General features: G+C 40.0%; 1 protein-coding gene across 1 annotated transcript in view; it reads right to left on the bottom strand.

Moving 5' to 3' along the window:
• SND1 (staphylococcal nuclease and tudor domain containing 1) overlaps nucleotides 1-27,409 on the bottom strand; it is a 422,592-nt gene that overhangs the window by 271,352 nt on the left and 123,831 nt on the right. Inside the window, exon 11 of the mRNA XM_007089922.2 lies at nucleotides 137-226. Within this exon, the coding sequence (XP_007089984.2) occupies nucleotides 137-226 (90 nt within the window). The remainder of the gene's footprint in view (nucleotides 1-136; nucleotides 227-27,409) is intronic.

Here is a 27,409-nt window from a genome sequence, read left to right as displayed (position 1 = left end):
GCCCCTCTTCGTATCGAAAGTAATTCCACTTGACTTGGTGGACGAATGTCATGTGCAGGTCTCTGGGATTCCATGACGAGGGCCCAGCTTACGATGATCCCCAACAATGTGCAAATATGTTTCTGTCATCCTTTACCTTTTTCCCAATAAGCTTCTTTCGAAGAAATTCCCGAGCTTCAAACATGTAGGGGATGTCATATAGGGGACGAAGTTTCTTGTTCTTATCCTAAAAGAAAAACAAAGTATCACATTAGGAATGAAAAACAAAAAACAAAAAACAGGCAAATGAACACAGCCAATAAAACCAGACACTGGAATACATCTGAAATATGCTACGTTGGAAATATACTGCCTCCTCATATCACAGATACTAAGTGCTAGATACACCGTAAATAATTAATAAATATTTGGATGAAGTATTTTATAGGGAATAAGATTATCTTTTTCACACGATAGACTCAAAAATAACTAATGGAGGGGCTCCTGGGTGACTCAGCAGGTTAAGCGTCTGACTTCAGCTCAGGTCATGATCTTGTGGTCCATGAGTTCTAGCCCCGCGTGGGGCTCTGTGTTGACACCTCAGAGCTTGGAGCCTGCTTTGGATTCTGTGTCTCCCTCTTCCTCCCTTCCTCTCTCCCTTCCTCCCTCCCTCCCTCCCTCTCTCTCTCTCTCTCTCTCTCTCTGCCCCTCCCCTGCTCACACTCTGTCTCTCAAAAATAAACATTAAAAAAAATTTTTTTAATAAATAAATAAAACTAATGGAATGTTTATAGTTACCCAATCTGGAAACAACCTAAGTGGTCATCACCTGTATTAACTGTGGTACAGAAGAAGCTCAGTAAGTATTAGGGCCCTCCAAATATTCATAGATACACTATGAATCTAGTTCCATTATTCTGTAAGCCGTTATTAAGCACCTACCAACCAACAGACCCATACAAAGCTCTCTGTAAATACAGGTTATAATCCTAGATTCAAAATATTTGCAACCTAACAGAGTAACACAAGAAAAGATACGAAATGGCAACACAAAGCAGTTTTGAGTAAGTGCTAAACTGTGATATAGACTAGGGACTAAGTGCTATCAGAGTTCAGGGAAGTGGAAAGAAAGTAATCAGGAAATGTTTCACTGACAAGGTTTCACTGAATTAATGTGAGTTTACAGGGTAAGAAAAAACTAGGAAGAAAATTAGAGTTTAAAAAACAGAACAAGCTAAAGGAGGCAGGAATAAATAGTATTTCAACACAACACTCACATGCATGAATATGGACATACACAATTCTTTCATTATCTCACAGGCCCCAGACTTCTCCCCAAAAGGGTTACTATTCTAAGCACAGAACTTGGGGAATATGAGAGAAAGTTCTAGAGGGACTTGACAGAAGAGGGAATGGGTAGGAAACTGAAGAGATATGAGAAGCATTTTAAGAAATGAATTAACAGAATGGATACAGCGGATAAAAAAAGAATCCAATATTCTAACTCATGGTGACACATACATGGAGTCTAGAAAAGTTTACCTTTTGATGGGGAGAATGGAGGGGTGGAGGATGTTAAAAGAAACAGGGAGATGCTAGCTAGATCACTTGCTATGATTACTTTAATGTCTCTTCCCAGCTAACCCAGAAGTTCCAAAAGAACAGAAATCCCATCCACTTGTTATTCTGTGACCCTAGAGCCAAGTACAGTAACTCCCCTCATACTCAAGTAATGGCTGGATGAACTAAATACAAAAGAAATATGAAAAATGACATATATATATATATATATATATATAGAGAGAGAGAGAGAGAGAGAGAGAGAGATACACACACACACACAACACACAAAACGCAACCAAGCTAGAAGAAGACTATGTACAGATTTCAGAATCTCCTGGACCATTAACACTGGAGGGAAAATTCACAAATAAAGAAGAAAATCAAGGACGAACTCCTGACCCAGAGGTGTGCTGTTGCTTACCATCCTGTACAGTTAGGTAGCTCCCCCGGCCTTACCTTTACCATCTATTACACCTCTGACAAAACAAGATCTCTTTATAATCCATTCCACACTCAAAGAAGCATTCAAATTATTTCTTCTCATAAATAGCCAACTCCTCGTAAATAAAGAATCTTTATCATTTTAATACCCCATATTTAAACTAATCCTAATGATAAGATTGAGGTCAAGGGAACTGAAATAGGTGTTTCCTCCTAGACCCTGATCAAGCTTTGGTGTCCAGAACACATTACTTAAACATTTCAATTCATTGATATCGCCATGATAAACCTCTTATGAGAATACATATAATTTGAGTGTGAGCTTCACATTCGTCATCTAACTACCTTCTAATTCTTCTGGTTCAAACAACAGTGACCAAAAGGCAGCAGCAGCATTATGGTACTCTTCTTGGAAGTTAAGGAGGCACGTTCAGAAATGAACCCAAGTTTCTATTCCTTCTTGGATGTGTGAGCCTCCACATGCTCTTAACAGGAACATTGATGGCCATACCCTGACCAAAGCCCTGGGGTGTCATGATCACTGCCTAATAAGTGAGGTATGGCCCTGAATATGAAAATCTTTAAAGAAACAGTAACACCGAACTGAACTTTTTCTTACAGGAAAAAGAAAAGGGGAAATGGAATACATGAGAGTTGCCCAGGTAGAGGGAGTTCTGGGTAATACAGGGCAGATATACAGGGTTACAGATATTTTATAAATATCCAGGCAGTCCAATCAAAATTTTGAGTCATGACGGAGGTGCCAAGTATAATATATAAGCCATAAAACAGAGCTTATGATGACACTCAATGATACAGAAAGAATGCTGGCTAGACAGAAGATTCTAGGTGCCAATAATGAACAGGATTTTTCATACAGACAAAATCAATGGTTATCAAAATAAGCCCTCAGGAATGAAGAAGTGCCAGCATATTCATATTTACCACACAATAGAGGACAACCTATTTACAGAGAGTAGCTGTATAATTACACAAGCCTAAGTGAACAATATCTTAAAACGTGAACTGAACAAAGTATGGACATTTACCTTGCTTAGCCTCATGATCTGTCACAGAACCTGAATGTATGAACCTTACTCTACTTTTTCTGAAACACCAAAGAGATCACAAGGCAGTATCACTTGACTGGAACTCCAAAACAATGAACAAAAGCTAAGAGATACGGTTTTATCAAGAATTCAGATGAAGGTCACGAGATGAGGTACACCTAAATGAATGAAAATGGCTGTCTGGGGGCGCCTGGGTGGCTCAGTCGGTTAAGCATCCAACTCTTTGATTTTGACTCAGGTCACGATCTCATGGTTCAGGAGATCAATCAGGGCTCTGTGCTGACAGCGTGGGGCCTGCTTGAGTTTCTCTCTCTTTCTCTTTCTCTCTCCCCACTTTCCCTGCTCATGGTCTCACTCTCCCTCTCTTGCTCTCAAAATAAATACACAAACATTGTGGGAAGGGAAAGGGAAAGGGAAAGGGGAAGGGGAAGGGGAAGGGGAAGGGGAAGGGGAAGGGGAAGGGGAAGGGGAAGGGGAAGGGGAAGGGGAAGGGGAAGGGGAAGGGGAAGGGGAAGGGGAAGGGGAAGGGGAAGGGGAAGGGGAAGGGGAAAGGGAAAGGGAAAGGGAAAGGGAAAGGGAAAGGGAAAGGGAAAGGGAAAGGGAAAGGGAAAGGGAAGGGAAAGGGAAGGGAAAGGGAAGGGAAAGGGAAGGGAAAGGGAAGGGAAAGGGAAGGGAAAGGGAAGGGAAAGGGAAGGGAAAGGGAAGGGAAAGGGAAGGGAAAGGGAAAGGGAAGGGAAGGGAAAGGGAAGGGAAAGGGAAGGGAAAGGGAAGGGAAAGGGAAGGGAAAGGGAAGGGAAAGGGAAGGGAAAGGGAAGGGAAAGGGAAGGGAAGGGGGAAGGGAAAGGGAAAGGGAAAGGGAAAGGGAAAGGGAAAGGGAAAAGGGGAAGGGGAAGGGAAAGGGAAAGGGAAAGGGAAAGGAAAGGAAAGGAAAGGGCTGTCTGAATAAGAAAGAATCAACAGGACTGACCCAAGACAAAATGCTCTCAAAGAATGAAGGAAAAGTAAATACTATACCAACAAATATCCCAATCAAAAAACGGTCAACTTCAGAGTCTGATTACATGTCTCTCATGAAGCTGGGAAAGAACTAATAGCACAAGCAGAAAACAAGGTATCAGAAGTGAAAATAGAATGATCTTGTTACTCTAACCCTTCAGAGCTAGTAGCTATTGACATCTGCAAACATCTTACAAGAGAGATATTAGAAGTCCCTAGGAAACCACAAAATAAAAGCAATTCCTCCAAATTACCAGGTACATAAAAGCCTCTGAAATCTCTAGGAGGCAATTGAGGTATGGAATGTATTCTGAGAAAACAGGACTTTAGCAGAATCTTGCCTGATAAAAAGGACTGTCTAGTTTAGTATCTAATTTACACAGAAATATTTTTAAAAAAATAAAAATAGAAGAGAATTCTTGCTTTATCTGGTGGACAGATAATACACAAACCAGTATGTACTGTAATCACTGTTCATCCTGAGAAAGGACATGGTACATATAGACCCTGAAATGACTCCTACATTAGAGATAACTTTAATTATCTATACCTCTCGCTGGTTTGGAAAGGGAGGCCCAACACCCAAATCTTAGCATCTAAAGACACACCTGGCATTTTTACAGGAGTTATTTGGCTTATTGCCAAAACGTCGCTCAATGCTAACTTAGAGGGAATGAAAGAGACCTCCAATCAAGGCCTTATATTCAACCCCCTAGTTTTGGGCCTCAACCTGAAACCAAATTTTATCTAGCTCATCCTGTAACTCAAATATCTAATATCCCTAGGGATGCTCCAGGATTTCTTAAACAAGACCTGAAAAAATACAAACCAGGGCACCTAGGTGGCTCAGTCAGTTGACTCTTGATTTAGGCTCAGGTCGTGATCTCCCAGTCGTGGCATCAAGCCCCATATCGGGATCCACACTGAGCTGGGTATAGAGTCTCCTTGGGAGTCTCTCGCTCCCTCTCATACGCTCTCAAAAATAAGTGAATAAACTTTAAAATAAGGGGGTGGGGGGAGGAACCATGAGGCAAAAAAAAAAAAAAAAAAAAAAAAAAAGACTAATAAATGTGGTTCCACTAAAATTAAAGCAGTTCCTTAGTGAAAAGACTTCATGAACAATGACAGGCCAAAGCACAAACACTTAGTAGCTGATAACTGAAACAGATATAGAAAAAGCAGAGCAGGATGAGAGGGAGCTGGAGTGCAGAGCCACAGTTGTAATGTGATCAGGGTCTGTTAAAAACAAAGCCTCGAAGAAGGTATGGGGTTGAGCCATCTGGAGAAAGACGGGGAAAACAGCCAAAGCCAAGACCCTGAGTGGGTTCAAGGAACAGCGAAGACACCACTGCAGCTATGGCAGCATGCACAAGGGGAGAGCAATCGGAGTTGAAGACACACATCTGACTTAACATCTGTAAAGGTTACTCTGACCACTCTGTTGATAATAGACACTATAGCAAGAAAAGGGTAAAGCAAAAAGAGATCCATTAGGAGACTGGGACAGTAATCTGGGCAGCAAATGGTGGCAGATTACATCAAGGAGGGAGCAGTGAAGGAGGTAAGAAGGGATCAGAATCGGGAAATATTCTGACAGAAGGCATGAGAGGTGTGAAAGGGAGGAGCCAAGGATGACTGCAAGGGTTTTTAGGTGAGCAAAAGGAAAAACGGGTGGGGTCATCAGAGGAGATGATCAGGAGTTTAGTTCCTAACATGCTAGCTTCCAAGTCTACAGGCTGGATAAACAAGGGTGGAGTTGGGAGGAAAGCTCTGAACTGAAGGTACACATTTGGGAGTGACTGGCACATAGGTGGTGTTTAAAGCCATGAGTCTGAAAAGGACTTGAGGACTGAGCCTTGAGACATTATAACATTAAAAAGGGCTAAGAGAGGAATTTGTAAAAGGAGAGTGAGAAGGAGCACTCAGTGAGCTAAGTAGGAGGAAACTACCGGAGCATTAGGCCCTAGAAGCCAGAAAAAGAAAGTGAATTGAGAAGGAGGAAATGACCAATGGTGTCAAGTGCAGCAAACCAGGGCGGGGGCGGGGGTCGACACTAAGATTTGCATGATGCATTAAGCTAGGTAGAGGTCGTCCATCAGTAACTGGACAAGAAGAGTTCTGGGTGAGCAGCGGGGGCGGAAGGCTGACTGGAACCAGGAATGGGAAGTGAAGGACTGGAAAAAGCAAGCACATGCAATGCTTTTGAAAGCTGTGCCACAAAGGAGTCTGAAGGGATTACGTGGCAGCTGGCAGAGGAGGCAGGGCAAAGAGAAAGTACTTCCGTTTTCCATTTTCGATAGGAGAAAAGACAGGCAATGGTCCAGCAGAGAGCAAAGACCTGACAATGTAGAAGAGAGAGGACAGAACTTCCAAAGCAATGTCCTTGAATAGGCAAGGTGGGAGCGGCTTTCTTTACACCGTAATTCAGCTCAGGTGTGTGCATGCAAATACTGTCAGGTCGGTAGATGCGGTGTAAGAATCACTGGATACTCTGATTACTCCGATTTGCTCTGTAAAGAAAGTAAGAACTGTAACAACTCAATAAGAAAAAAAGAAACAATCCAACAGGAGAACTGACAAAAGGTATAAACAGGCATTTCACGAAAAAACTCCAACTGGACACTAAATACATGAAAAAAGTAATTTTTAATTAATCATCAGGGAAATTAAGTAAATTATGATCCACTACATTGGCAAAAATTTTAAGGTGAGAACGTGGGGAAATGCAAATGCCCTGTTAACCACAGATGGGGAGTAAAAAATGGCTCAAATACTATGGCATCTTGACACGGTGCTACTTGTCATCATTTGGTTAAAGTTGAAGATATGCACCTCTATAATTAGGAAATTCTACTTAGAGGTGGGTATATACCCTAGAAAAGTCTCATATGTGCAAGCAAATATAACAACACTCACAGTAACAATGTTTATGGTACGACCCCAGAGTCAAATACTACAGAGCTGTTACGCTAAATTAAAGCAACCCAACAAATGAACAAATTTCAAAAAATATTGAGTAGGAAAAGCAAGTTGTAAAATGCTACAGTAAAATCCCACTTAAATACTGACTAAAACCACACGCAAGCAACATAGAGGCATATAAGCAACAAAAGTATAAAATGCAAAGAAATCAAAGACAGTGGTTACTGATGTGAGATGGGCAGTGGGGAAAAAAAGGAACAGAGGGAAAGAATGGGTTTGAGAATGAGTACATGGCACTTCCAACTATCTCTGTGAGGTTTTCTGTCTTTAAAAGAAAAAGAAAAAGAGAAAGAAACAGAAACAGGAACAGGAACAGGAACAGGAACAGGAACAGAAACAGAAACAGAAACAGAAACAGAAACAGAAACAGAAACAGAAACAGAAACAGAAACAGAAACAGAAAAAGAAAAAGAAAAAGAAAAAGAAAAAGAAAAAGAAAAAAAAGAGGGCCTGAAGCACATGTTGTATAATACCAAGGCCGAGAAAGGAATGCCTACTGGATTATTCAACAATGTTGGAATGTTTCTTAAGCAAAAAATGTTTAGGGATAGCAAACCCCAAACTTTGCTTAGTCAACATTTTCCCTTTGCTCAGGGAATACTTTACTGCACAGGAATAAAATATGAAACAAACACCCATTCTTTTCCTCATAAAAAATGAATTAAATTCCATTTTGTCCCTCAAAAAGAAAATAAGTTCATAGATATATCCTTCCATGAGACAGAAGGGAAAAATTTAACTACAAATGTGCTCTCAAGTAACCAGGGTCAAAAAGAAGTTTGATTTTTGTTTTTAATAGGAGACCTGAACTATAATAATATTAATTAAAGTAGCCAAGCAGAACTGTACTCTATGAAGATTTTTTAAAAATGACCGTTGAACTAAAATAAGAACAGACATGATCAGATTAAAATGGATAAAATTTCCAACAGTAAGTAATGGCCAGTCCCAGCTGCCCTGACACACATGCATTTTGATAAACAGAGGCTCCTATTTCCATTTGAATTATAGACTGAACATAGGAACATTACCACATGCCCTGGGCATATTTACAATCAAGAACCTTTCAATTCCCTTGGCAGCCAGGAGACAGAATCCACATGGATTATCCACTGTTTTATGGTCCTTAACACAGAGTAGCATATTTTTAATAAACGTGGTCAGCTAACTTGAAAGCGACAGTCGGCACCTGGGGAAAGGTTCAAAACTTGGCCAAATGGAAGAGAGTTTGTACCATTCTACCTAAAGGACCATACAGAGAAAGTTCGTATATCCAAACATTTCTCCAGGAGTTGTTTCGTAGAAAAAAAGGTGTTTAATTCCTAATTAGCTCCATTTCACCCTGCCAATCAAAGGTAAATAGGGTCTATTAAAGAGACACGGTCTGAGTTAAGTCTTAAATTCACAAGGCAATACATTTCATACATATCTCCATGAGGCAAAGAGGGGATGGTAAACAATAGAAATCAAATTAGAAAAAAAAAATGAAATTAGAAAATCAAATTAGAAAAAAAAGTGATTATAAAAATGCAGAGGTATAAGATTAGAAGGGCTACACTTTCACCCCCATGATTATGCCCCTGAAGTTCCACTGTTTTCATAGGACCCTCAATTTTTCTTAATTTTTCTGACAATTATATTTGACCTTGCTGATCTCATGTTTAAGGATCTAATAACATGTATAAAAACACTGGAATTTGGGGCACGTGGGTAGCTCAGTCGGTTAAGTGTCCTACTCTTCTTTTCGGCTCAGGTCATGCTCTCACAACTCATGGGTTCGAGCTCCACATCGGGCTCTGTGCTGACAATGCAGAGCCTGCCTGGGATTCTCTGTCTCCCTCTCTCTCTGCCCCTGCCCTGCTCTGTCTCTCCCTCTGTCTCTCTCAAAAATAAATAAACATTAAAAAAAAAAACAACCCACCGGAATTTAAGGTATAATAATAAATACTATTGTTAATGATGGGGTTCAAGTAGAAGGAGTCTGAGAAAACAACAGAAATAGGAAGGTCATTTTGAACTTATCCCTATTCTTCTCACCTCCAACAGGTCATAAAACCTCATGGGGGAGATGCCTTCCTATATTCGGGGGAAGGAAAAGAGCATCCTTATTTCCAAAGAAAAGATGACATTGTGAAGAATCAAAACCAACAGGCCTTGACACTTCCCTCGTATTCTCTCACCCATCATATTTCTACCAGGCAATCCATTCTTCACTGACCCAGCATAAAAATACTCAGGTCTGTTTCTTAGCATCTTTATCTCCTTATGAAAGCTTCCATGTCACATAAGTCTTACATTAAATAAATCTGTATGTCTTTCTCCTTATAATCTATCTTTGTCAGTTTAATTTTCAGACCCACACAGGGACCCTAGAGGGGAAGGAAAACTTTCCTCCCCTACAATGACACCCTATAACACCTACAATAACAATCCTATCGAGCAGGCTGAATGCTGACAGCAGTGCTACCTGGATGGTGGCAAGGATCAGGATCCCAATTTTACAGCAAGGAACAGGAACATTCCTAGCTCATGTAACAGGTAACAGCAGAACCAGGACTGTGGACCCAGCTATCTCAGAGGCCCATGCTTACTGCTGGTGGGCAGGACACTGTACTCTTGGCTTGTTACTTCCAAAAAGCAATCACCACCTACCAGCGGTTGTCACATTTTGGTGTGCCTAAGTCTCCTCTGGGAGCTTGTAAACATGCAGACTGCCAGGCCCACACCAGATATTGTGATTCAGTAAGGCTGGTATGTGATTTCCTTAATTCTGTATTTTTAGAAAGTAGCAAGAAGGTCTGTGGACCACACTTTCGAGAAATGCTGCTGTATATATTTTGAGCACCTAGCCCCACTTAAAACAATGGCAAGTAAAGGGAGGTTAAAGGTTTAAAAGTCAGAAGCAATAATGAAGTGTTTGATTAATGTCAAATGGTTAAACAAAATAAACAACGAAAAAACTAGGGAATTCAGATGTATCTCTGTATATGTAGTCGGAGGTAACTCAATATACTTCTTGAACTTCTAAACAGATAAGGCAACTTGAAACATCCTAGTAATGGTGGCAAAACAAGATTTTCAAATATTCCTCAAGTCTGCTACAGGAAGACCAAATGTGGAATCTGAGAATCAAGAGAGAAAACCAACCTTCCCCTTGGCAGGGAACAGCAAAAGTAGGCATATCCTCTCTCCTGTCTGCCCCGTCCTCGGACACACAGTGGTCTAGACCTAGACTAGCCACGGTGACAGCAAAAGAGAGGAAGTGACAATTCCCCAAGACAGGCCCAGTTACAAATGTCTTCTGGCAACCTGCCAGGAAAACGGCTTCACAGTATCCAAAGAGGGAAAGAAGCAGAGCATATTTAGGCAGCCTCATGTCCTTGAAGGGACTCACCCGTCATCTGCAGTGCATAGCATATGATTATGTTCCACAGGAACTTGCACATCCCCAAATTAAAGTACCATTTTCAAGACCATCATGAAAGGGGGAAAAATGTCTCTGGAGACTGTTCTTCTACTCAATTACATTAGCCAACTAGGAGCATTTTCAGAAGTACTTGCTATTTATTGCTCAGATGCAGTAAGGCCGAGAGAGGGAAAGGAGGGTGTACGGGGGGAGGCCAAATATCAGGTCCTTTTTTCCCCAAGACCCTGTCAAGACTTTAAGAATAAATACGGTAAAGGCTCTAAGATGCTCCAAAACCATTATCCAAGCGGCAAACCATATGGGGTCCCTTCACTTAGCTACAAATACTTCTGCAGGCATAGGAGAGAGTGAAATAAAGGAACAGCACTACCCCTCACAGACCTCAACACCAGTGCTCACAAGGTGAGAACACCAGTGCTCACAAGGAAGAAGCTGTGTAACCCACAGCAGAGCTGGTCCCAGACCCGGGAAGAAAACTGAAAATAAAAAAGACTCTGGAGTCCTGCCCTGTCATGTTCTCCTCGCACAAGGACGGCTTCCAACAAGTAAGAGGGCAAAATCTTTTCCCCCACTCACCAACTGCTCTGAAAATAGAAGTCTGCTCCAAGGGGGAACTACGTCTGTGCCACCTTTCCTAGAGGAATAGTGAGGATTCTGCTGATAAGACTTGGATAATGAGACAGAAAGGGCATCGGATCCTTGAAGAGAACAAAGCTCAAGTTCACTATTCCTGAAGTCAGAGACGAAAGGGCTGCCCTGGACCTTGAATTCAAACATTCCTCAAGCATTTGATGGCAAGAAATGATCAAGAGTAAGTGAGCAGCTTGCTGCTGATCAATAGAATAAAAAGCCGGGCTCTAAACAATGATTCTGGCACCTGCAGCTCCTGGCTGCTCATCTGCCTCAGTTTCCTCCGAAGAATCAGCAATTTAAGAATTACCTGGCATTACGCGGATGAAAAGAGGGAAAAGCAGGCAAAATTATTTCAAAACTCTGTAGAAATCATACAAGGGATAGATATATTAGTACAAATTGAAGCAACTCTAAGTTCACAATCAAGGAACATCTCAGGTAATATAAATTCCACGGGAAAACCAAATCTATACTTTCAGTGCTACAGAGAAGCAAAGCTACTTAGCTGAGTTAAGTTTTACAACATCTAACATGGATGTTAACAAGAGTTAAAATGTCAAGAGACAGAAGAGATAAGCCAAAGTTACAGCACTAATCACTTTCTGCCTTGTATTACCGTAATTTAATTACTCCATATAGGTCTTATCTTCCCTACCAGACCACATGAGGGAAGATCGCTATAAGAGAAAAAAGATCTTTATACTGCTCAGAAAGTGCCTAGCATAGTGCCATATTCCTAGAAAATTCAACATGCTGAGAGAATAAAATGGGGGAATAAAAGATTCATTTTTTTAAACTCAAACTACACTTCTTACAATATTTTTTATTTAAAAAAATTTTTTTAAATGTTTATTTATTATTGATAGACAGACAGAGCATGAGTACGGGAGGGGCAGAGAGAGGAAGAGACACAGAATCCGAAGCAGGCTCCAGGCTCTGAGCTGTCAGCACAGAGCCCGACATGGGGCTTGAACTCACAAACCGCGAGATCATGACCTGAGCCAAGTCGAACGCTTAACTGACTGAGCCACTCAGGCGCCCCTACAGTTCTTGCAATTATAGGAATAAATGGAACTGGTTAATAAATATCAAAGTGAATTTACAAAGGGTGGGAGGGAGCAGGGCAATATCACTGTAGGTTCATACCGTTGTTAGCGGAATGAATGCCTCTCATAGAGCACTACTTGAATATGAGCTATTTCTAATGTCTCTTCCTTCTGGCTAATATTACCAAGTAATATGCTATACTCCACAAATTCTATTACTGAATAATGATTAAAAATGTTCCAGGCTAGATATCTCACTGTACACATATAAAATCTAGGCTCTCTGTAAGCAGTAATGCAAAAGTAATACTCTAATTCTCAGCGTGTAATGTTAGAAAAAAACAAATATACAAAATCCAAAATCAGTCTGCCCTCTTTTGACTTGGCTAAGAATTTAAAGCATTCTTCTGTTCTCTCTGCATGTGTGACACAATGAATTCTATTACTTACAATCTTTGTGGATAAAAGAATACACTTGATCATTAGCTAATGGTTACGAGAAATCAGAGCACACCTACAGTACCATTCAGAATTTAAGTAAAACTGAACTGATATTTTAAAAATATCAAGTGTGGCAGCTCAACACAAAAATAAATGATAGTAAACTTACAATATAAAAGCAGATTTCCTAATGTGGAATCGAAAGCACCAGTGTCCCGCCCCAAATTCATACATTTGAGATTAAACTTAAGCCTAGGCAAGGGCATGTGCTGGGGTGGGCTTTGTGATGGTTGAGACAGAAGAAAAGAGAAGGCCCAGGAAGACCGCAGGGCCCTTCCTGTGTTCTGGAGACTGATGTGCAACAATCCTAACAGGTGCAAAGTTATGCTGAATGACGCACTCTGTGTGCTGTTCAAATGAGCAAATGGAGCTGGGAGGAAATAAAAAATAATCAGTGACTCTCTAGCAGGGCCTCTTTCTACTGAGCTAGTAGTTCTGAAGATCGATTACAAACACGAATCAATGTTAACATGGGAAACCCCTTCAATGGAAGGAACACAAAACGTCTGCAAATAAGAAACCAGAGTTTAAAGGCAGAAGGGAAAATGGAGCAGGGAGAAAGAATCTTCAAGGACAAAAGCAGGCCTGGAGGTCTGCGAGGTAATGGAAACCAGCAGGGACGGGTATATCACAACTGGCTCTTCCCTTCTGGAACTGCTTTCCTTTTCACTGGAAGCTCATAATTAACCAGTTGGCCGCAAATCATGTTTTCTAGTAATGGAGAAATCTTCTCTCACATTTCTTACCCTTCATCCCAGGCTAAAAATGGAGAGCCGATGCCCTCCGAAGAGACAACCCCGTTACTTAAAGTACAGGCTACATGCCAGATGAAACCCATCCAGCACGGTGATGTGCCACAAGCCCTCCCACAGTTCTAGAAGAGGAGGAAGGAAAAGGAGGAAAAGAAAATAAATCTCTTACAATAGGAAACCAATTTTCTCTGTAACAGACCACACGATTAGGGAAGCCCAGTCAGAAGATAATTTTTTGTTAGAGAAAGGTTTCTTTGTGAATGCCTTTCCTTCTTCACCATATTAAAAAATAATTATTAAAGTTTCTTCCTGGAACAACACAGAGGGAAAATGATGCTGGATAGGACACCATTATTTAGCTAGTGCCAGTGGAACCTTCAACTGAGCCAGATTTCCAGTCAAATTTGTGCAATAAATTGCGGTGCATTTCAAAACCCCAGACTGAATTATGTAAGTGAGCAGCTTAAGGTCTCCCTTTAGACACTGAGTTTCTGACTTGCCAGTTGCATCACTCCAAGGTCTAAATCAGGCTGTCAGGTCTAGTGCCACATATTTTATCTACCAAATTCAAAGTACGCTCAGTCTGGGTTTCATTCACTAAAATGAGGCCTGTGACTTTTCAGGACAGATATCATTCTAACCCTACAGAACGAAGAGGACTCTCTTTTACTCTCTGGTCTACCTGTCATCAATCAGAAAACTACAACATTTATCACCCACTACCACCATGGAGAAATATGGACAAATCAAGTTCCCAGCCCTATGAACAGCACAGACATGCATGTCCAGCCCCAAACTGGCAAGGCAATTTCTTTATGTAGACATTATACCTTGCCCTACTGCAGGAGGAGACCTTGACAAAACGGAATCCAGACCTCTAGAGGCTGCTGCTAGGAAAGAGACTGTACTTTCACCCAATCTGGAACTAACAGAGTCAGAAAGGGGTTGAGGTTATTCTGTACCAGCCATTTGCACCTGATGAACAAACAGGCAAGTGACCAGATCCCCAGAAGAGTCAGGTAAAAGAGGGTGTGGGTGGGGAGCCTCCCACTCTGTCTGCAACAGTAGTTGTCATCCATGGCCATTTGTGTCGTGGATCTGAGGCTGGTATCTTGGTCACTGAGAATGCAGTTTAAGCTCCTGTATTATGTAATGTCACTCTAAATTGATCAATGAAACTTTAACTGTGCCTATTTAACATTTTTATGTCAATCACATCACCATCCCATCATGACCACCACATGCGGTTCCTAGTGCTGACCTTCTGACTTCACTCCCCAACACAAGGGGCTGGCTCCACTCCCGAATTTCTACAACACTTTGTTAAAAAGAAAAATAAACATCCCAAAGATGTGAGTGCCTACTGTGTGCTTGGTACTTTAAAACTCGTTTCCAATCCCCACAGCAACCAATTAAACTGGAATTACTAGCTTTGCTCAACTGAGAGGTTAGACACCCAGAGGAAAAACATGCCCAAGACAACACACGTCAGAGCAGAAGATCCCAAAAAAGAGCTGTCTGGCCCCAGAGCCCATACTACTTCCTCTCTTTCATCTGCCTCGATACCAGTGAGGTGGCAAGACTGACAGATTACCCACAGGCTTTTCGCTCCCATCTGGTTCCACACTCAATCCCCCACAGACCTGAAAAGGTCAATTAATTTCAACATGTACTGCATGCCCACCCAAAGCCACCAGCTCCCGGGAAGCTCATCGAGATTAAGTTGGATGCACTATTTGTGCCAGTTACGAACCTACTGTCACTCAGTTTTAAATCTAACCTTTTTTAAATTCCACTTTGTGATGCTGAGATGGGAAAACTGCCAAAGCACGTTTCTGCTTTGCCAGCTGGTTCCCTGTTAGGCTCTGCCAGTAGGGGATGTTAGCAGGAGAATGGACAGGAAGAAGGGACAAACTCTTTCCTATTCCTGTCGGCTACTCCAGAGCCACACTTCCTCCTCTCGGCAATGGTGGTCTGTTCCAGTGGCGGTAACTGATTCCAGCTTACAGTTTTCCCAACGCTCCCAGAAGAAGTCTCAGCACACCTCCTCACATTCTCCAGAACCGATCAACTGGCAGCCCCTCCTGGCAGAGCTGGGTCCCAGCTCCGTGGTGCTTCTCCTTCAAGTTTAGAGACACAAACCTCAGCTCAACAGAGGTCTGCGTCCCCCTTCCAATGGGTCCATCCTTCAAATTTCTAAGTTTTCATATTCTGGTCTCTTATTTGTCCTCCCAGCCCTACAGGTGGTAGGTGCATCTCATAATGAATACCAACCACTATGTGAGCCTTAGTGCTCTCTTTCTGCCGTTTTAGTATTCTCATACCTGATTAATAATTTCTTATATCAGGTTTATCTGCTAAAATAACTGGTATGGTTTCCATCCCCTAAGACAATGGCCAAAAGCCTCTTCACTATATAACTGGACAAAGAAACGTGCAAACACCAGATAGTTCCAGTCTCTTTAACCAACACTTTCCCCAGAGAATACTGTCTCTGACCTGTTCTAGACTACTGGCACCCGGCAGTACCCACATATCAGGACCATCTACAATGTAGAAAAACAAGAAAAATGGAAGGGGTGCACAAGAAAGGCTTCCATTGTTAAAACAGATGATGGAGAGAAATGCTTGAAAGATTTAGCTGGTAACACAAACAGTACACTAAAGAGATTTCTAAGCCAGTACATGCCTAATCCATGAAGTTAACATAAAATTTAAGCAATGAGAACAATGTACCCTAAACCTTTTTCTACCTGATATGTTGTTAAATGCTCTTCTGTATAGTGAATCCTCCTGTGATCTTAAAAAGCTCAACTACGGCAAGGCTCCATTCATGGTTTCATGCGTTGGGATCATGGTAAGTAAAGATGGAAAAGTAAAAACCTTCAATATATCAAGGTGGTTGCTACAGCACAAAGAGGAATGAATAAAGTGAGGGCTAGTAGGCATGGCCAGACTCACAGGCATAGAACACCAACAACATGTCATATTTCTATAGCAAGATGGAAGAATGAGAAAAATAACACCAGATTTGATATTATAGATTTTATCATAGAAGGTTACTGAATGGATTCTAGAAACTTCTCTCATGTCATCAGCCAAAAAAAAAAAAAAAAAAAAAAAAAGTGGAGCTCACTGGTTACCAGGGACCTGAGGGGAAAGGGGGAAAATTATTTAATGGGCATAGAGCTTCAATTCTACAAAATTAATTTCTAGAGATCTGTCCCCCAACAATGTGAATATACTTATCCCTTCTGACTTGTACCCTTAAAAAATATAGAAGATGGTAAATTTTAAGTCAGGGGTTTTTTACCACAAGAAAAAACTAGAGCTCATTCAAGGCAACAGACTGATTTCTATAATCTGGGAGAAACATCAGCATGCTATCAAATTCCAAGTTAACATGAGAGTTTACATATGAATCCTGATCTCTGGTTAGGGGAACAAAAAAAACAAAAAAACAAAAAAAAAAGAGAGAGAGAGATTACTGGGTCACTATTTATGGGTATAATCAAACATGTTAGCCCAGTTCTCATCCCGACAACTATATCCCAAACTGTTTCCTTCCTGAACAAGAACCACAATGGAATCTTCTCTTCCTCTTTTTATATATTATATCTTCTGCCTGGATGGGACTGCTATCTCAGCACTAAAGAATCTGCTTACAGGGGCATCTGGGTGGTTAAGCATCTGACTTCAGCTCAGGTCACAATCTCACAGTTCCTGAGTTCGAGCCCCACATCAGGCTCTGTGCTGACAGCCCAGAGCCTGGAACTTGCTTCAGATTCTGTGTCTCCCTCTCTCTCTGCCCCTTCCCTGCTCACACTCTGTCTCTCAACAATAAATGAATATTTTAAAAAATAAAAATAAAAAAAATAAAGAAAGAATCTTACTAAAATGACAAAAATTCTGAAAGGCCATGTTCAAATGCCATCCACCCCTATCAGGAAACCTTTTCTGAGCTCTCTAACCAAATATTCTTTTTTTTTCATGGCACATCTCTCCCAAGTCAGTACATAGACTTCTTATATCTCATAGGTTATAACTCCAGGTTAAAACTGCATCATACTCACCTTTTTAAACCAACTGTATTTAATCCTCAAAAACAATTAATTCAACAGAGTAAGGGAATGAGGCTCAGTGTAATTTACACCCTAGGTCCCACCAGTAGAAAATGCCAGGGGCAAAAGCTGAACTCTGATTCCACAATGCATAGCTACTGGATCCTATTACAAGGCATAAGGACCCCGTATGCTCCTCCTTCTTTAGGGAAGGAGAAAAAGCCATTTTCCTTCTTCCAACCACTAAGCATTTTGTCCTGTAAGAGTAGAGTTCGTGTACAAAAAGAAGAGGGAAATCACAATTAGCCTGAACATTCCCTACAAAGCACTCCCCCCCGCCCCCCAACCTAGAGAGATATATGCAAGGTGACCTCCTCACCCAGAACTCCAGCTCGGCCTCACCACTCGGTGACAAGAATGCTGGGTGGCTCCTAACAAATGTTGCTGAATATGAGAAAACTACCCAGGGTCACCGCTAATGAGAAGCCAGAACATCTTGCCACTTAGCTACAGAATGTTCACCTAATAAATCTTTTGAGATCTGAACACAACCCAAGACTAGGAGGTTACAGGAAAACAAAACAAAACAAAAAATTCAGAAACACCAGCTTAAAGATCCATTTCACCTCCCTCCATACTTTCAAACCACAAGGAATAACCCATTGAGTTTATCAGTCCTAATCAGAAATAAAAGGCTGTAAGTAAAAACAAAACAAAAAACCATCTAATATTTCCTTCTCAACAGTTTAATTGTAATATATGATCCCTTATACTCCTGAGGAAATTCCACTTTTTACCTTGATTTAGCTTTATTGATCTAATTTTAATCAAGGACAAGCGTAGAGCAAAGGATGAAGGGTCAGCAACCCAAACGAAGTGGAGGAGCAAGAGAAAAATACTCTAACTCAGCAAATGGATCAGCTTGATAACAGGCCCAAAAGAACTATCATGGCCACATTAACAAGGCATTGGGGAAAATCAATCTGCATACTCTTTTTTTAAATTACAGTACAGTATATTTCCTTAAGGACAGAAACTGTCCTTTGTAGGATGGAGTGCTGCCCAGGACAAATGTACCATAAATGTTTAGGTTATAATTACGTATGGAAAAAATACCATCATGTAGGATATTCTCAACCATAGTGAGAACTGGAAACACCCTTCTTTTGGCTGTAAAAAATTTCGTTTGTCTCACACTAATTACGAATGCAGATTTAATCAGACAGATGAAGGCTCAAGTTTATGCACGTATAATTTATGAATTTTTAAAAAAGGTTTGCCAATCGATTTGAGTTAACTAAGGGTTGTGTTTAAGCTTCTTACTTAATATACTGGCAATTCATAAAACTATAAATCCACCATTAACAGAGAACCACCACAAGCTGTTTCCTGGCAGCAACACAGCTCATAGAGCCCAGCAGAGAGCTGGAAAGAGAAACAGAGGGACGGACTGCTGGGGAAGGGAGGGGTGGCCTGAGCTAGGGAGAAATCATTCTGCAATAAACTACATTTTTAAAAATCATTATCACGTGCCAGTTTCTGGAGAAAATGGTCCCAGTTCTTGAGAAAAAAATCAAAGAAAACTTGGTATGCAAAGCATAACATTACAGGATTGGGAAATAGGTGGTATGAAAAGAGATGGAAGTACCCAAAATCTTAAAAAGGTCAGACAGCTAGAATAACCTCTCCTCAAGAATCCTAACTCTTGAAGAATGACCAGTTTCTAGAAGTTCTGCAAACATATGGCCCATTTGGGGAATAAGAAGTGGGCAGATGAAACTCTAAGGGAAATTAAAAAGGAAAAGAGGTAGGACAATCAGAGCATCAATAACCCAATGGAAAGTTTTAAGAAGATAGGACAATACATGCGTCAAGATAAAAACTAGACACGGCGATGGCTTCAGCTGGAGTAGTTTTGGTCAGATTTTAGGGGCTTGAATAAATGTAGATGGTTACTGTACGCTAATCTTTCAAGAAAGAGTAGGAGCTAAGCAGTATTGATGTCAAAGAGAGAATGCTGAACTTTGTTCTAAAAATAAATAAATGAAAATCTTTATTAAAGGATTTAATGAAAGTAGAAGAATGAACAGAAGGATGACATAATTTTTTATCATATTAATATAGAAAGACTTGATTGAATATGAAGGATTCATAAATATTCTACTTCCTGACCTGCTAATTACAAACTGTATGATCTAAGCACTATGTATTTATCTCCAAGAGGGACTTACACTTACTCATCGCTGTAGCCCCCAGCACCTAGTACTAGGTCTAACATATGGTGCATGCTCAATTAATGTTTGTTGAATAAAATTACTTAATCTCTCTGGGCTTCAATTTCCTCCTCTGGGGCGGGGAAGTGGCTGGATCTAAATGATGTTCCTTCTAGCTATAAATGCCCATCAGTGTGTTAACTGTTAGATAAAATGGGTCAATTCCCTATGACTCCTTGAAAATATGCCATGATGTAGCACTCCCATTTAAGCAAGGGCAAAACCCACACCCATTCACCTGATAATGACACTATACGGTACTCCTGAGATGGTCCTCTGAGGTGAAAATATCTTCATTAAATCAGGTCATGGAAGGAAACAGAAGACAGATTTGTTCAGAAAATGTTTTGATGAGTGTAACTCCTTTGCCTTCCCCTCTTTCAGTCTGCAGAGATATGGGCACTACTTGGAAACTTAAAAAATGTAAAGGGAACCTTTAAAAAGCTAATTTTTAAAAATCCAAAGATAATAAATCTGCAACTGTGTAAATGTCTTCTGTCTTCCAGGCCTAGGCTGTTTAAGTTTTAATCCAAATTGGGAGCTAGGGAGGCAGGACAGGAAGAACAGAGAGAAAAGAAACAAATTTCAAAAGTAGAGATGCCTTCTTATCTGCAAGCAGATAAGAAACACTTGTAAGAAATTAAAATATCAACACTAATCAATAGTTTCTCAAAGAACTCAAATGAATAACCAATATCCCTGTCAACAAAGCCATACACCCTTAAAAATCCAAAGTCAACTCTGTCCAATACTAGAAATACCAGAGAGAACCAGGCACTGATGAGGCAGTGACAGGAAACTGTGCCCCACCGCTCACCGAAACCATTATCACCTACAACCTTAGTACCTCCACTGTCCCCTCAAATCTGTCCAACCTTTTCTAGAACTTCTATTCAAACTGCAAAATCAGAATTTAAATATAAAATAATAGGACCCCATCTACATGGATTTTGAACAGATGAGACACAATTTAGTGGGGCTTAATCCACAGGAAATATTTAAATTGTAGGTATTAGCGGGTTACCTGGGTGGTTTAACCTGTTAAGCGTCCCACTTCGGCTCAAGTCACGATCTCACGGTTCCTCAGTTCCAACCCCACATCGGGCTCTCTGCTGTCAGCGCAGAGCCTGCTTTGGATTTTCTGTACCCCTTCTCTGTGTCCCTCCCCCACTGACGCTCTCTCAAAATAAAATAAAACATTAAAAAAATAATAATAAAAGATAAATTTAGGTTTTAGCAATAAAGTTTTTGCCTGGGATTATTTTCAAAGAACATAGACTGAATCTCCAAATAGTGATGTGTTCAAACTTAGTAAATCACATCACTTTGTCCTATTTTCTTTATCGATCCACAAACATTTAGTTGATCAATCCAAACTGAAATCAAGTAGCACAGATTGAAATTTACAGGAGGGAAAAAAAAAATATCTATCTATCTATCTATCTATCTATCTATCTATCTATCTATCTATCTATCTCCCAACGGGGAAAAAATGCTACAGTGATTATTTGCATTATTAAAAAGATTCTTCTCTCTACACAGAAACTTTAAAAATCATTTCTTTACAAAGGTATTTTCCCATTGCTTCTAAAGCATAAATTGATTTACCAATAGTCATTTTTATTTGCAGTATTCCAGGAACATTACAGTGGGGAGCTACATACTTTCTCTCTTCCTACTTCTAATGCCTTTAAACTATATCCTCATACATTTAACCAATTATCATTACTTAATTTAGCACCAATAAAAAAACTGTTCAAGAGGAGAGAGGATATAAGGGATTAAGAAAACAATGATGGCTTTGCTTCCTTTTCATCACATTTCCTCAACAGGTTTATATAGTCTTCAATGCTACCAGATATTTTCCCTCCCCATTCCACACTGAGGTTATAATTTAAGAATTATGAGTGGCAAGGGCAGAGGAGTAAGTAGAAAGTGTTCCGATGAGCAGATGGATACATGGCAATGATGGGAAGCTTACACTGTGTATCACAGGCACCACAAGGATACAGTGGAGATCCTCTAAGCAAATATGCAAATATGGGCCTATCATAAAGGGGCTTCTTATTCAGACAACCCATATGGGTTATGTATAGGAATTCACATCCATTAAATCACTCCAAAATTCCCTGCAGTTTAACTCATGTGCTCACACTTTTCTAAGAAAAAATAAACAGCTAAGAAACCTACAGCATTGGATGAAAGTGAAGCCAAAAACAGATCAAAGGAAAAGCGAAAAGGAAAGAGATCCATAGTCTTTGTATTGAGAAGGGGCTGTTATCCACAAAACTAAACTTCATGGTTTACCTCCTGTGCAAAGTCCCAGTGCCACAAACCAGCAGGATATATGGTTAACAAAGGGTAGAAAGAGAAATCATTCCAAATGAGATTTTAAGTGAGTCATGCTCAGTAACTCAGAAGATTTCATTTACTTATCTAATTGAAAAATGTATATTATCCAAGGAGTCATTAAGATGGCGTTGCATATGCCTAAAATACAGTAATCGATTTATTTTTTTTTAATTTTTTTTTAACGTTTATTTATTTTTGAGAGACAGAGAGAGACAGAGCATGAACGGGGGAGGGGCAGAGAGAGAGGGAGACACAGAATCGGAAGCAGGCTCCAGGCTCTGAGCCATCAGCCCAGAGCCCGATGCGGGGCTCGAACTCACGGACCGTGAGATCGTGACCTGAGCTGAAGTCGGACGCTTAACCGACTGAGCCACCCAGGCGCCCCACAGTAATCAATTTAAAAAGAAATTCAAGATATAATGTATAGGTATGAAACAAAATATCCTTTACAGCTGTAGATTTACCAAATAACTTCAAAATTTTAAGGTGAAACGCGGTAAAACTTTTGGTCGTCAAGTATAACCAAGGAAGGCAAATATTAGAGAAACAAACAAACCTGATGTCAACAAATCACAAAAAAAACTGGTATGCCCCAGGCTTCAGGAAGCGTCCTGAAAATGTCCCTCACATTTTTTAAACATTTGTTCTAATGCAAGTAGATGTGAAGGTAGAAACCAAAATTGTTTTATTTTATTTTCTATATGCTTAGAAAGCTGAAAGGCAAAGGAAGATCCCGAAACTAAATAAACATGTTGCATAGCTTGGGCTATTAAGGCAGCCAGATCTTCGGCAATCTCAGTACAACTTAAATTCAATGATCTGTGCCAAGAGTCAGATAATAGAAAAATTTAAGTATCCAAATACATATTGTCCTTAAACACTATCCTGTCAGCCACCATTAAATACCATTTCGCTAGCCTGTAAAATTGATATTTCATATCTAGGGAGTGTACAATGGATAGCTCTGGGAAAGCATTCAAGGCTTTGGACACACATTTGAGGTTTTGTAAATAAACATTAAAAATCAATTCAACAGCAAGAATGTTAACAAAATTTCACGACTATCGAACATCTAGCAATTTTAGTCACCCAGAAAGATACAGAATTGTTAAATTACTTTTAGGCCAAAAGGCTTATTAGATGGCTGAGTTCCCCAGGGTCGCCATGGATGATATTTCTTAAAGGAATGTCATCTCACTACTAATAAACTTGTATAAAGAATTTTCTTTCTTTCCTCTTTGAATAGCTTGCACCAGAATTCACAAGATGAATCAATATCACTCTGTCTCGGTATAATCGGGAATCCACTCCAAGTAGTCATTAAACAATCCTGGAGGAGGGCTTCATGTCTCCCCACTTTTTCCATGTGCTATTCACCTTCCAATTAATTTCTACTTTGACTAACCCATCCCTCCCTTCCACTGGTCAATTAAAATGCCTTCCTTTAGGTCAGCCTCCTTTTCATAATTACTAGCTTTCTTTTCTTCTTTTTGCTCTCACACTGCTCATGGCTTTCTCTAAAAACTATCCTCTCCCAATACTCTCCATTTCAATAAAAAGAACCTTTTAAAAAAAATTTCCCTGCTTCATTCACATCCTCATATATCTGGCCTTTCTGCCAATTTTACTACATATACAAGAGGTTCGAAAACACAAGTCTGTGAAGTTTGGGTAAAGATTTCCCCAGTTTTCACAAAATCAAGGGTGGGGCGTGGGGGGATGTCTGGGCTCGAACAAATGTACTGTAAACTACTCCAGATTGAAGGCCTATCTACTATTCTTAAATTATATGTTGTTGGGTTTTTTTGTTTGTTTGTTTTTTAACAGATTTTATTTTTAAGTAATCTCTATACCCAAGATTAAGAACTGCAAGCTCTACCAACTGGGCCAGCCAGGTGCCCTTGTTTGTTTGCTTAACTTCTGAGGAATGAGTTGTTTGTGCTAAGAAGCAATGATGTCAGAAGGAGGAGGGGCACTTTTTTTCTCCAGTTCTCCAGAGGGAGGGATAAGAGAAGCAACAGGAAGGAATAAAGAGTTGAAAAAGGAAGTGACGCCGGACAAGGAGCCAAGGACAGATCACGGAGGGCCTAATGTTGTTTGCCAGATAGGTGTTAACCCGTGGAGTATAGAAACAAAGAAAACTTTTTGGGAAGAAGAATGACGGGATTTGAACTTCACAAAGACCAAATGAGCAACAGTGTGGAACAACAGACTGGAGAGTGACATTTGAAACAGGGAGCCCAAACACTTGGGCAACACGTGAAACCAAGGATGAAGGCTTCCCCAGTGGGGGGAGGAAGAATTCTGAGATGATAATCTGAAGTTTAAATCAATTAATATATATCAAGAGCCTGGGTCACCACAATATAACTCACATGTTGAAATTCAACGTAAGTCAGTTCTTTCTGTTTGCTTTGCTTTCTTTATACCTAGAAATACCCATCTAGATATGGTTGCATTAAGCCATAAACATCTACTAAGAATCCAAGGATTTCGATTTAACATGTTTCTTACCAGTTACAAAAATATCAAAGTAAAATAATGAGTGTATGTTCCCATTTTAACGAATAACTAGTTACCCAAATTCAAATTCCAATATTTTAAAACATGAGTAAAGTTACAACGAAATCTGTGAAAATTTAAGAAGTCTTCAATACTGCACAAAGACCCAGGCACAGTAGGTGCTCAATAAACACTTGATTGAAGAGAAGTTTCTTTCGTGAAATGTCACATGAAGTTAAAGAATAACAAAAGGATATACAATATAAAATTGAAAAGGATATACAATATAAAAGAATAATAAAAAGAATAACTAAAGTCCAAGTGCAGCCACTACAAGAGTCCTGAGGAACATGCAAGTATGCTTGGCTTATCCCTTTAGTTTTGGCAACCTTAATATCAAGGTGTTAAGAGCACTCAACATCTTTCACAGTAAAGTGCAAGCATATAAAAGCTAAAACTAGAAGGAATTCTATCTATCTCCCTGTGACACCAAATGACTGTGCTATAGCACAAAGCTGCTGTTAGTCTGTTGCCACCAATACTCATCAGAGGAAAATGGGAATCACAGCATACTGTTAATCACTGTCTGCTGACCAGTATCTTGTCAATCACTGGGAATAGGAAGCCTGTTTCTTTGGGCAAAAATTGCTCATATCTAATAAGGCTTCAAAAGTCTAAAGTGGCTGAAATAGCAGAAAGATATTAAAGGTTAGGTTGCAGCTGTCAGACATCACTTCTGTAATAGCAGGCACATCTGGTTCAATGTCTGCTGGGAAGAGTCACCACAGCAGTCCACACTCAAGTGAAAATGAGCACCACACTGGAAAGTGACTCACGTATGCCTCAGAAGGTGAAGTGATAACTACCCTTTAGAGAAAATATAGCCAGAATGAATTTCCCTCCCCAGTATTCTATAAGCAGATGCTTACCAGAAGTCCCCACTCTCCTGAAATATCATATCTCTGTTGAATTAAAGAGAAGATGACTGGCCAAAAACATTACTATGCCACCCCAATAGATCGCTCTCACATTTAGCAAAATAGGAAAATCGAAAGTCAAGAAGAAGAAGATAATGCCTCTGCTGGGCAGTTGCAGTCCTTGGCATTTCTATAGCAAATAAACGCAGAGCAGCTGTAAAAACTCATTCCAGGCCAATGAAATGGTCACTGACACTCCTCAGAGGTGGGACAGATACTTCCCCCTCCAGCTACACATGATGGTCAGAAGCTCCAGTGTGTACAAGCCACAATCACAAAAAGAAGTCTACAGACCTGTAGTTACAGAGGAACAGTGGTCCAAGTGGGGTTTTAGTTACCTTTTCTTATTTTCATACAACTTTAAAACCTAACAGCCTGATTGAATTATGACTCTCTTGCCAAATTAAAAATCATTATTTTGTACAGTAGCCAATTAAGTTGGCTATTTTCAGCAAACTAAGTCTATTTTCAGCAAACTAATAACCCAAAGGATTGTAACCTATGACAGAATGAAGTTTAAATAGAAAAATAAGCTCCCCAAGCTGTTTAAAGGTGTCTTAATCTCAAAGGAACTACACATCTCATCTGAATTCCAGGTATCTTTATCAAAGTTCCTGGCAAAAAGCATGCAGACTAATGTCAGAATGTAGGACCCTAGTACTGGTGTTCAAACTCATACACATATAATCATAGGAAATGCTATTCTGATTAAGATCTTTTAAAATTAACTTCCCTTTTCTCCCTGGAAAACAAATTAGACCTCAATGGTAATCATCCTCAACAACCACAAAGGAGGTCAGTGCGCTTAAATTAATCTCCCTGGCCTGAGACAGGCAATCAAAAACCAACAGGAAATCAGACAGGTAAATAGGTATTAGACTAAGAACAGTCACTGAGGATCCTGACAGGCAGGGCAGGAAACTATTGTCTGCCTTCCTTTATAAAAGATGTGCAGCTCTGAGTTGGATCACAGAACTATAGCTTGATCACAAAGATACCAAAAACAACCAAACAAACACCCGGTCAGAACTTAGATAACTAGTCTCTAAACCCCAGGTAACTTTTATGGGAACTCATTATATAAGTAGAAAAAGGGAATCTGGTCTAGGTTCTGTAAATAATTCCCTAATTTCAATATCATGGGGGTTTCTCCTGTATGAAATTACTGTGAATAATCAAAGCAATCATTCTCATGTATTTGAGATTACAAATCTGAACATGCTTTGGAATATTTTCACTATTACTGCAATGACATTTCATTATGATTGCTTTTACTTTAATGATTAATAACAGAAGAGAAAGCTCTATCAAATATATAAGCATCTGGCTAATTTGCTCTAAGGCTAGCCAAAAGTCATTCCTGGGATTAAAAAGTAGGACTTATAAATCAAACCAGTATATAAGGTTCAGACCCTGTCTTCTATTCCAAATGAAAATTCAAAGGAACAAAAAATTTTCCTCCTTCTCCTAAGAGGCCCAAAACGCTGCTATTATCTTTGCTCCACCAACTTGGCATAACTGGACTTAGGAAATTCAGAATCATAGGCAATAAACCAGTTTCCATTTTTCTTGATGAATTCTATAATTCAATTATACTGATCAGTATAATGAACAAGGAGGAAAAAACACCATTGTCATATGGTGAAGGCAAACTTCCAACAAAAACCAGATACCTCACTTGTAATGAACGAATGTAGGAAAAGATAGGTCAAATGCGTTGTTCCCATGGTAAAATCAATCAGTCTTGTCATTTTCATGAATTTATAAACCACAGAATCACAAGGTCCATGGGCTGAACAGAAACTCCAAAACTTACATCTAGCCTCCTGTCAAATCCCCTCCACACCATTCCTA

This window comes from Panthera tigris, chromosome A2 (assembly GCF_018350195.1).
Source record: "Panthera tigris isolate Pti1 chromosome A2, P.tigris_Pti1_mat1.1, whole genome shotgun sequence".
Lineage (NCBI taxonomy): Eukaryota > Metazoa > Chordata > Mammalia > Carnivora > Felidae > Panthera > Panthera tigris.
The sequence above is the reverse complement of the archived record's forward strand: the minus strand, read 5'-3'. Positions and strand labels throughout refer to the sequence as shown.